The 12,198-nt window shown below is 47.3% G+C and overlaps 1 protein-coding gene across 1 annotated transcript; it reads right to left on the bottom strand.

Annotated features, from left to right (window-relative positions):
* Positions 1-4,483: 4,483 nt before the first annotated feature.
* On the bottom strand, positions 4,484-6,582 carry LOC127347916 (probable F-box protein At4g22165). Its single transcript, XM_051374053.2, has one exon. The coding sequence runs from the start codon at positions 6,179-6,181 to the stop codon at positions 4,664-4,666; it is 1,518 nt and encodes a 505-aa protein (XP_051230013.1). The 5' UTR covers positions 6,182-6,582; the 3' UTR covers positions 4,484-4,663.
* Between the last annotated feature and the right edge of the window lie 5,616 nt (positions 6,583-12,198).

The following is a 12,198-nucleotide window of genomic DNA, read 5'->3' as shown; positions in this document are numbered from 1 at the left end:
ACCAAGAACGTCGGCACGGCCACGGGCCAAGAACACTCGGCGTCCGACGAGCATTCGACGACGACCGACACCGACCGCAAGAACGTCTCCAAGGGGCTACAAGAACCAGCGGCGTCCCACCCGAAGCCGCCCCAACTCGAGCACTCCACCAAGGGCATCGTCCTCGACGACCACGCGCCGCTCCAAGCTCCGCCCGTCGACGACCGCGACGGCCTGCAAGGCGCTGCTCTGAGCGCCGCGGGCACGTCCATCACCGAAGACTGGAACACGGTGCTGCGCAAGAAAAGGCGGCCGCCCCCTGTTCTACCAAGGCCTGGCCTGGCATCCGCCCCTGCTGCGCCGCCGCGGCGCAGAAATCCGTCCACCTCTGCTTTGGGACATCGTTCCCCTGCTGTCGCCATCATGGGACGGCAGTGCCCGGCTGAGTCTGTGGGCCTTCTCGACGACCTCGCCGGAGTAGAGAGCTTCTTCTACAAGCTCTTTGACGAACCAGTGGACGAATGCAGAGCGAGGCATCAGCGGTACATGGCGTCCTGTTCCTCCGTCAAGAGCAGCCTCACCTTCTGCTTAGCTTGTTTCCTCAAAGATGAGAAGGAAGACCTTGCCCCGATTGCAAATAGCTTCTTAGAGGTTGGCATTTTCGAATTGAAATTGTCTAATTTTGCTTGTAACAAAGATTGTGTTGCTGTTTCAACTAACGGTTCTTAATTTCTTTTCAGGTGATGAAGCATATGAGGAGTTCTCACAAGGGCGGACGCTGGTTCAAGTGCGAGAAGAGCGGGTGCTACGCAATGGCAACCACAGCCCAGGACATTGGCCTTCACCACCTCTACGCTCACCGCGCATGATATTTCGTATAGAGTAGCATCATTGGGTTTGTCTCCTTAGTTCTTCAAACTGTGCATTTCGTATTGTTTTGCTCATGTATTCTGGTAACAAAACTCTTATTGTTTGTTGAATTGCACTACATTTCATCGGAAAAGTTGGTGCTTTATGAGAAACGGAACATCAATCATCAGTGGTACAAATATTCATTACATACACCGCATTATTACACATGGATAATTAACCAACACTTAGACGCCCTAGCACATTCTAGTTACTGTAACTTGTCAATGCAGCGATCCATATATAGCCGAAGTTCCTCCTTGCGCCATCTTCACAAAGTCCCAGTAAGATCTGTCCATACAAACCCCTAGAACAAAAAGAAAAGGCATTCCTTTAGCTTCCACAACAAAAATAGATACTCATAAGTTTCCCAAGTCTATTTGCTAACTTCTTGCAAAAGTTAGTAATAAACCTGCAAATTGTTGCATTTGGATAAATCCCAGGCTTTACAAGTAATCTAGTTCTCTAGTTGATGGCAGATGTATGTTATTATTTTTTTTGTCTTATCCAGTAGCATCCTAGTGTTCGCAGTTATTGCAATGATTTTTTGAAGCACTAGCTATTGAATATCTTATGCTATCTGCTGGACAATTCGTAAAACAAAATGCTCGAGTTTTTATGTAAAGAGTGCCAATTTGAACAATATGCTGTGGCAGAAGAGAATCAAGAGAGAAATTACTAAAAGAAGCATCTCCCCAAACGCTAAGAGAATCATATTTAGTTTTCCATATGTCCACTGAGATGCCTGTTACCCTCTTACAGCCGCAAACTCGTTTATATTGGTCATAGGAAATACGTCGTAGCAAATGAATAGAAAGAATTAGATCAACCTTGCAACACAAATCAAATACAAAAACTATTTGCGTTATGTATGCTGTTTAGAAAGGAATATGGATTTGTGCCTTTTCCGGAAGAGGATATCATGCTATCATCTTCAAGTACCTCACCGTTGATCCCTTCATGATAATGCCCAAAGAAAATGTTATGGAGGTAAAGACACTTCCAAATAGACAGGTGATTCAACAGTCAGGTGCCTCATTAAGTTGACGAGGAACGGAATGCTTCTGTTGAACCTATAAGTTAGTTCTCCAGTCTAACAATGAAACACCGAATATGTCGGCACAACTCCTTGCATACTATGCGTCCATAGAAGTAGAAGTACCTAGAACAAAAAAAATTATCAGCTTCCGCAACAAAAAAAATATACATCCCATTACAGAAAGGCAACATATGATCTTTTGTGTATTTTCTACAAGCATTTATATGCTGCAGGGCATATAGTGCTGATAACATAGTCCCTGGAAACGTGCAACTTAAGTAGGCAGTTCATGGATTATGTAACTTAGGAATTAGGTCCATATATCTTTTTAGATAATGAGCTCAGCTCCACATGCAGGATCCACTAGAGAACTGCTCTTATTTATATTCTGAATGTAAAGAGCATAGGTGTTATGCCGGCAAGTGGTATGGAAACACCACCGATCATGTGGTTATGATATTACTGGAATAGCAACAGGTCTTGTACAAAAATGTAACTGGGAGTAATGAAGTAGCAACTTACAGCTATTGTAGCATGAGAAGAGTTCTAGTGCTATACTGTCTTATCATCCAACCTGAACCATCGAGGTCTCGATCTGGACCCGCAGTTGTATCTGTGCCGCCACAGCCAGTTCCGGATCTGCAGATGTATATCTCCACCTTGGCAGCCAAGATGTATGGCCATGATGCGCCAAACTGGTTAACAAGGTGTTTACGGATTTCAGTGGTTTGTTTATGAGAATCGCCGCAACATGGTTTTATTCAGTAACACATTTTATTAACGTCTGCTGAATTTTGCTCTTGGAATCTACTTTGGACTTCTGTATTCAAGTCCATGCTGAAACTTTGTTCTCAAAGACTCGGTTCAACAAGTACTGAAATTTCTAGAACAGTTGGACAGGAAAGCGAGTGTACGATTCAGTAAAACCAGAAGTTATTGTAGAAAAAGAGATTTTGAGAGAGATTCATTTTTCAAAGTTCAGAGTGCTCTTGGGTTAAATTTGAGATAAACTACAGCTCACTATTTATTTTAGATATAACGTTTATACTCCATCAGAATACATTGTGGTCCCAAAATTCACCGCATTTTCCTTTCGTGCATATACATAATATTCCTTGTATCTGATAAAATCTGAACCAAGAGAAAGTATGAAACATAATACAGCCTGATGTCTGAAGCTACTTGAAGTTCATAAAAAGGATAGATGAATCTCTAGGACTTCAATTGAATTGACATCATTGACCCAACAAAAAATTAGAAACTTCAGTAAAGTTTAGGCTAGACAGGGAAAATTAGAATATTTATTCTCTTTGGAAATTGAGGTGTCCATGACTTTTGAGCATAAATGTCAGGAAACTAATAGAGTATAGAGTTTCTGAAAATCATCCAACAGCGCAACTTAACTTTTCTGAAGAAGATTCAAGAGGACAGACATGAATGGGGCAATTGGTTCAGTTCTAAAAAGGGCTACATTTTGCAGCAGGCAAATTACGAGGTCATGGCTGTCCCATTCAGTTCCACACGAAAACCAATCAAAATAAGCTCTAGGGTCGCCACTGGACAGTGCCGTTGCTGAAATTCAACACGTTTGTCATGTACTCTGTGTGTTGCCATTATCCTGCACAGTGATCTGCCACTGGCACTAACTGGGAAAGCAGCCCAAATCAGGAGAAGGCAGCAGAGTTGCAGTTAGAATTCCTTAACCCTGGTAGCGCTTTGGGGAAGAGGTTTGGGATGTGATGTCTCTGCAAAGAACATGATATTTGTGGGTGCGAATGCAAAAAAAAACAGCTAATTGACCTCATCTTATCCATTTGTTTGGATCCAATGGTCCAGAACTGACTGGAAGATGGTAGTATCCGAAGCGCTTGTTGCACTGGATCTTCTCATTGTAGAACAGGGCATGCGCCCCAATGATTTCTGGTGCTTATATTTCATCTTTTTGTAGAATTACAGTACAGCTGATACTGGTATCTCAAGATGAGACAGGTGGTTATAGAGCCAAGCTAGTAATGAGCTCAGAGCATACCAAATATATTCTTATAAGTTTATCTAGGATAATGCCCTTGCTAAATTATGTAAGCGAACTTGGAAGGACATTTGCAAGGCTTAGCACAAATCATTAAGTCCATACTTCTTTTTTATTTCCTGAAACTTCCAAAGTTTTGGAGATTTGCACATGTGACATGTGGGGACTAGCTATTCATTGCGCATTAGGTTTTCATCATATCAGGCCATGAGTGTTACAGAAAACCACACAAGCCCGAGAAGATACCGTCAGCCACAGTATGCCCCGTTAGTGGATCACCGATTAACAAGCATGTAGAGGACATGTAGGCTTGGGCTTGCATGGTATCTCCGTGCCATGTGTGAGCTGACATATGAAGTCTAAATTCTAGTTTTTTTGTTAGGCACGACCAAATCGTAGGCCGTGTTAGATGAAAGGAATCACCTCAGAACATTGTGGTTAAAATCTAAAATTGTGGTTCCATGTTAGACTATCCTGAATGTAGAAGATAGTATGTGAACCGTGAACAACACATATTGGACAGTTCAGAAAATAAAAGCCTTTTATAAAATATAAGAGACCAGGTATATGAAGAACAGAGAAACAGAACACGCCTCTGTGTCATAGCAGTTGCCCCCCAAATTAGAAAATTTTGTCGACATGGTCCTATTGGACATTCTCTAATAGCATTCGAGAAGGTAGATACTCAAATAAATACAGTACATTAACTATTTGTACACCCCCATGTTCATCCTTGTGATATTGGGTGTTATCCATATGGGATTTGGCCAGTTGCACCAAAGCTTGGATGCAATTTCTTCCCTGCCACCATTTTCTAAGTTGAGAATACCAATATCCCGGCGATCATTCTTATACCTCGAAATATATGTATCGTCATCAGTGAAATAAACACAATTTGTCTTCAGCTGCGGATATTGTTCAGCACTAAGGCACTGTGACTGACTACGGCCAAGAAACAACACATGATCATGCAAGCCGTTCATTTTCACAAGCTTTTTTGCTGACATATCAGCTTTATATACCATTATTTTGTCAGTCTCTACCAGGATATCTTCTGTGACTTCAGCACCCCTGCAAACTTGCAATAGATCACCACATGGGGCCTGAACAACATACATCAACCCATCCATCCCACTGATGTGATTCTCCATCTCGTCTGCAATAACATTCCTCGTGAAGGTAGGACCAGTGAGATCAAAAGCATCGATTTGCCCGGTTCTTGTGAACGCATACAATAGACCATCCATGTGGATGCATTGTTCATAGTCCTCACCTGGTGGCAGCAAGGTCCACTTACAATCACCTACCCTTGCAAACAAAAGCTGGCGGTATGGAAAGATGATTAAAACCACAATGTAGCTTCCCGTAGATGGATCAGGAAACACAAATGCCCGGAAGTAGAGGCAGTCACGGAGCTTGTCCAGATCATGGATTTCCACATCCAAGTCATCCCACAACTCATATTTACTAATTGCACCGGCATCGTCTAAGATCGGCTTTACATGCTCAATGGTGATCACGGGCGGGAGAGCTATCTGTTGGCCAGTTATCGGATTAAGAAGATGAAGCTCGGACTTGTCATCGGCGGTAACTAACCAGCCATGGGAGGACCCAATCAGATACCTACTACGGATGGGTGGATCCGGAAGGGTAATATTGTAGACCCTTTTTTCTGCGAGGCTGTAGAGACAAGCTACGTTGTCAGCAACAGACTCAGAGGTGTAGAGGAGGCAAGGTGTCTGGCGCCGTTTGTACTGCTCAATCTGGCTGTGTAGGATGGTATACGCGGAGCGCCAGGCGGAGCAGACAGAGCCAGCGCGTATGAAGTCAGGGATCTCTAGTTGGGCAAAGATATCTATTAATACATCCAGCGGCAGCTCCGGCGAATTTTGTACCATGGTCTCGGCTTCCATCAGCGATGGGTCTTCTCTGAATTTCCTGTCCGAAATTTGCACGAGCGTCCTGGTCTCCATCAGCGGCGGTTCTTTTCTGAACTTCCTGTACGAATTTGGTACCACGGTCTCGGCCTCCATCAGCGGCGGGTCTTTTCTGAACTTCCTGTGAGAATCTTGCACCACGGTCTCGGTCTCGGTCTCGGTCTCCACGAGCGGCGGGTCTATTCTGAATTTCATGTGTGAACCGGGAGAAAGAGCCAGCAGCTTATGCAAAATTGTCAAGTCCAGATGCCCTAAGCTCATTATCCTGGCGACACTACACGCCTCCATTGGGGCAATTGCACAACCGATGCCCTAAGTCTAGATACGGATTGCTTCTCGCGCTACCAAGCAACACTTAATTCAACCGAGGGGGCAGGGCAGCACTTATAGGGCCGCTGAACCAACTCTAATAATCCGAGTAGGATATGAGTCCCAATCCATGACCGACAAGGCAACACCTGAATTTGATGCACAGTAGCCAGTAGAGAGTCCGGAGAGATTTCGAACTTCAAATCCGACTAGTTGGACAGGCAGAACAAACTAACCAGCGGAAATGTGCAGTGCAAAGGCGGGAGGCCAGCTGGGGGCGGAGGCCGTATTGGTTGCCGGCGGCGCCGTTGCATTTCGGCGTTGCTGGAACCGCGGCTTCGTCGGCGGCGACCCGCGCCTCACATAACAGGGGATTGACTTTCCGAAGCTCATGAGGCCCAACCAGCGCAGTTCCCTAACATGCCGAAATTCGGAGCTATTTAGCACCGGATTGATGCACATAGACCGAATTTATAATATACGGAGTAGTTGAATTCGGCCTGACGAAAACATAAACTAAAATTAAAACACGGCATTCTACATGCCGAAATGACGGCAGAACATCGTGTAGTCGCTGTCGTCGTCGTCGTCGCTGGAGTTGCCGGCGTCCTTGGGTGGCAACGCCTGCTGGCTGCTCTGGCCGGCGTTTGCGTACCAACGGTTGGAACCCTGGCAAGGGTCGCCGTGTGGCGGCGGCGACCGATACAGCTCGGCCGGGTCCAGCAGACGCCTCTGCTGCTCCGCCTGCCTCTCCCAGTCATGCCTGGTCCAAGCGAGTGCGGCGTCCATCGGGAGGGCGTTGTCGGCGGGGACGAGGTCGGTTAGCGAACTCGCGATCGCCTCGGCCACCGCCGCGTCCTAGGCCCGCTTGGCCTCCTCTTCTGCGAGCTTTTTGGACGCGGCGGCCTTCTTGGACGTCTTCCTCTTGCGGCCGCGCGAAGGAGACACGACCGGTGCCCCCCCTCCTCGCGGATGACAAGGGCGCCACTGCTGCGCCCTATGGTCGGTGGTGGAGAGGTCGGCTCCTTCTTGATGACCGTCGGCGTCGCTGGTGGAGGAGCCGACCCGCCGGACCTCGACGCCGACCCAGACGACGAGGACGACGACGCCATTCGTCGCGGCGTCCACGAGCTACAGTGTCGGCGCAACACGGTAGGCACCACCCGCGGCGGCATCTCCAGTACGGGGAGTTGCCACCCTCGATGTGCGGGAGCATGTTCTCGAGGGTGCGGCCAGGCCCGCTCCACCAGCGGCGGCCGGCGGCGTTGTTTCACGCAGGAGGAGGGTGAGGGCCGTCGTAGGCGGCGAGTTCGCGCTCGTACATCTGCCGGAAGAATTCCGTCCAGGCCTCGTAGTTGTTGGGAAAGAACCTCTCCTCCGCGCGCTGCTCGTCGTTGAGGGTGACAAGCACCGCGTCGATCTCCGCCTCGAGGGCGGCGCGTCCGATTGGTGGCGGCGGGATCGGGACGCCTGAAAGGATCGTATGCCGCACCTAGAGGGGGGGTGAATAGGTGCTACCCAATTTTTAGTTCTTTTTCAATTTAGGCTTGACACAAAGGTAAATTCTCTAGGTATGCAACTAAGTGAATTTACCTATATGACAAGGTAATCAACTACACAAGATATAGCTACACAATATAAGAGATATAATAGGATAGAGGTAACGGAGAGTGGAGCACGCGATGACACGGAGATGATTCCCGTAGTTCCCTTCCTTTGCAAGAAGGTACGTCTACATTTGGAGGAGTGTGGTTGCTACGAAAGCCAAACCAACAGCCAGGAAGGCTTCACTCAGATCTCCTGTGAGCAACGCCACGAAGACCTAGCCCACTTCCACTAAGGGATTTCCTCGAGGCGGAAACCGGGCCTTTACAAGGTTCTTGGGGCACACATCCACAACCGAATTGGAGGCTCCCAAATCTGTTACAACACAACAATCAACAACAATACATCAATACAAATCAACTAGGGATCCAAAGAGGAACACTAGCAAGGGGGCCCTCAAGCATATGAGGGGGAAATGTAAATCGCTTCGGTGAGGATGTAGATCGGTGTCTTCTCCTTCGAATCTCCAAAGATCAAGAGCTTTGGTTGGGGGAGGAAGGAGATCTTGCAAATCTTGTGTTCTTGAGGTGGCTCTAATGGTGATGAAGGCTTGGCAGATTTTTGTGCAATGATTGAGCAACTTGTCCCTTTGGAGAAGAGAGCTATTTATATGATTGGAGCTCTCAGATCTGACCGTTGGGACGAATTTCAGTAACACCGGAAGTTCCGGCTGGCACCGGAAGTACCGGCCAAGAGGGCCGGAAGTTCCGCCAGGAAGAATCTGCGTCAGACGTCCAGGTCAGAAGATATTGGGGCGGAACTAGGGCGGAACTTCCGGCGACCGGAAGTTCCGGCCAAGTTCCGGCCAAGTTCCGGAATTGCGAGAAAACCATACTGGACATTACTGAGCCACAATGCGACGATTCCGGAACTTGCCCGGAAGTTGGGCGGAAGTTCCGCTGACCGGAACTTCCGGCCATCTTCACCGGAACTTCCAGTCAGGGAACAAAGACTTCAGATAGAACTGCGCTGAGAGGCCACTGCTGGAAGCACCAGGGTGGAAGTTCCGCCAACTTGGGCCGAAACTTCCGCCAGAGATAAAAAGCCTTCAGAAACCTCAGAACATCCATACCAAACCACCGGACAAATATATCTCTTGAAAACTTGTACCTGTCTACATCAACACACATAAATATATACCTAGTGTTGACATCAAACACACAAAACCCAAAAGGGCGGGAAATGTTCTTTCAATCTCCCCTTTTTTGGTGTTTGATGACAACACAAGTATTTGCAAGGAATGAATAATGTAAACAACAAGAATGTGAGAGATATAGAGGAGCTCCCCCTATATATGAGCATTGATACATAAGAAGCTCCCCCTATATCTTGCATCCGTCTTCCATGGGTTAGCAATACAACATAGTGATAAGCATATAGATAATAAGATCATGCACACATAGATAACCATAGAAGACTCACATCCGGAGTTTACCAAACACATAGATAAGGTTCCAAACACATCGATAAAGTTTACAAACCACATAAACTAAGAACATAGTTCGACACCACAAAGATAAATAGAATCACAAGCGATAAAAATCAAAGTCCAACACGAGCTTGTGACTCCCCCATGCAAATACCCAACGGAGAGCAACCTAATAAGGTCTCACTCTCCCCCTTTGGCACCAAGGCACCAAAAAGGGACAGGAGAAACTACACGTCCCAAGGGTCGGCGTTAGCCCAGCCGGGAGGGAGGTTCGATGGAGCGCCGGGGTAGGGTGGAGTGTGAGGAGGAGACTCGATCTCAAGACCATCTGGAGGGAGAGGAACACCATGATGAGAAACCCACTCAGCCTCCGGAGTGATATTCTCCTCGGATCCGGGAGGAGACACTTCCACATCAAGAGCCCTCATGATGCTCTTCTGACGAACCCGAGACTTCTTGGCTTCTGCATGCTGCTGATACTGACGGTGATTGACTGCAGAGGTGAGGCAAAAAACGGTCTCATGCGGCGAGCAAGCTTAGAAGCCCAGCTAGGTGGCTTCTCATCCATGGGGGGAACATCTTCTATGGGCAAGTTGTGGCGCTTGGTCCTCAGCACCTTCACTTCATGAGATGTGATGTTGAGAGGAATAGAGTGAAGGAGGGTAGTCTCACAAGTATCAACCCAAGTGTCCTCAATGAGCTTCATAATGTACGGAGCAAATGAGGGAAGCTTTTTCTCCATCACACATGACCACATCTCATTGTAGATATAATCCATCACATCAAGCCTCTCACCGGTGCCCTTCTTAGCAAAGGAGTTTGCCATAAGATCCACTTCATATAAATGTAACTCATCAAGGTTGCCACCCTTGGGTCCAATGGTTTCCCGGTAGACTCTAAGCATAATGTCCCAAGTAGGGAGAAGATCCGCACTCTTGCCCGGAATACCCCAACCTTTGATGTAGAGGTGCTCCAAGACTTCCTTGGTTTGAGCAAATGAACTATCATGGCACCTCCAACCATTTTCATCTACGCCCGGATAGCGAGGGTATCCAAGGGAATTTCCAAACTTTGCCAAGTTAGACTCAAGGAGTCTTTCATGAGTCATCCACCGAAAAGTTTTAGCTTCATCTTGTTCAAAGTGAACGGTGGCATAGAATTGTTGAATCAACCCGATGTCATCCTTGTTGAGCTCCATAATGGGATAGAGCCCAAACTCACCACACATAGCATAGGCTTCTTCAAAGTACCTTGTAGCGGCCATCTTGCCGGTGTCAATAGCATGTTGAGGAGCTACCCCCTTCTTGAATGGCACATAGATCTCATAGAAGATCTCCTCTTGAGTATTATTGTGGAACCGCTTATCCCCAACCCTATTGTTCCGAGGGGTGAGGTAAGGGTTCATATCCCGGAGCTACTTGTACTCAAGATACTGCATGTTCTTCACGGACACATGAATGTTCTTGCCTCGAACTGCGGGTGACTTAAGCCTTTGAGCCGATTGCTGACGAGCCGTGAGCTTGGATGGTCGAGTTTGCTCAAATTCTTCTTCAATCTCATCCACATGAGCCTTGCCTCTCTTCTTGGAACCACCTGGGATGCAATCAACAGGATAGGAATGATAAATGAGTGCACACAAGCAAGGAGACCAAAACCAGAGCCTGCACAGGATATTGAGTAAACAGCAGAAAACTGGCCAGGCTGGAAGTTCCGGTGAGAACCGGCAGAAGTTCTGCCCCGGGGCGGAAGTTCCGGCGTGCAGGGCCGGAACATCCGGCTGTTCGAAAACACCAGCATTTTCTCACCAGATCTGCGGCAATGGCTTGGTGAACTGCATTACCACAACATACTATGCAAGATCTAGTAGGGAAAAGGCATCTAGAGATGTTCTACCATAGCTTAGCCTAGAGTATGCCCTATAGTTCATCTAGTGAGGTCTACCCACACATAGAGAGGGAAAGGGCACAAACCGGGGGGAGCCATGGTGGAGGAGAGGGAGGGGATGCCAATCCACGGAGTCGATCCGGCGGAGGTCGCCGGAGGAGGGAGATCCGGCCGGAGAGGGTGCAGCCGCCACAGGGAGAGAGAGAGCTCCAAACAGATCTTGGATGGGGGAAAAGTGGGGGGCAGGAACTGCCTCCCCGTTCCCGACCGGTTAAGTGGTGGAATCGTAAGGGCGGAAGTTCCAGAAACCACACCAACCCGATCAGGAACAGCGGGCAGGATCTGGCAGACAAAGTCCAGCCGGAAGTACCGGCCGAAACGACCGAAACTTCCGGTGAAGCAGAAAAACATGCCAGAAACAGGAATTGACATGGAATTGGTGCACTCGGGGAGGGAAGAGGATATGGCTTAGATGAGATAGGCTTAGGACAGATGATCCAAACTGTAAGATGGTACATGATCACTCATTTTTGCAAATAATGCTAATGAAGGCCAAAAGTGAGTGATTTCCCATAAACAAGGAGATGTCAATAAAATCCAATGAAGATCCAAATAACTCCAACTCTTCACAAAGAAGAGTGTGGTGGCCTAGGCCACCATATATGAGTGTTATGGTATGGCACCGCGAAGATATATCTTGGGTCCAAACCAGTACTCATCATTGAAGCTCACATATCAACATATGATATAACGAGAATGATATTTTTAATGTTTGCATTATGGGGGGAGGGATAGCTCAATAATTTAAACCGCACTCCCGCTATTTCCATGCCCACATCTAAACCAAATAAAGTTTTGAGACAAAGGTGTGTTTGCAAGATGGTCAAGCTATACTCCTTGAATCAATGATATTTAGCTCATTCCTCAAATAAGAGAACCTTGCTTCATCAAGAGGCTTCGTGAATATATCGGCAAGTTGATCTTTGGTAGGAACATAGATAAGCTCAATATCACCGCGGGCAACATGATCCCTAATGAAATGATTCCGGATCTCAATATGCTTCGTTCTTGAATGTTG

The sequence above is a fragment of the Lolium perenne genome, chromosome 1 (assembly GCF_019359855.2).
Source record: "Lolium perenne isolate Kyuss_39 chromosome 1, Kyuss_2.0, whole genome shotgun sequence".
NCBI lineage: Eukaryota > Viridiplantae > Streptophyta > Magnoliopsida > Poales > Poaceae > Lolium > Lolium perenne.
The sequence above is the reverse complement of the archived record's forward strand: the minus strand, read 5'-3'. Positions and strand labels throughout refer to the sequence as shown.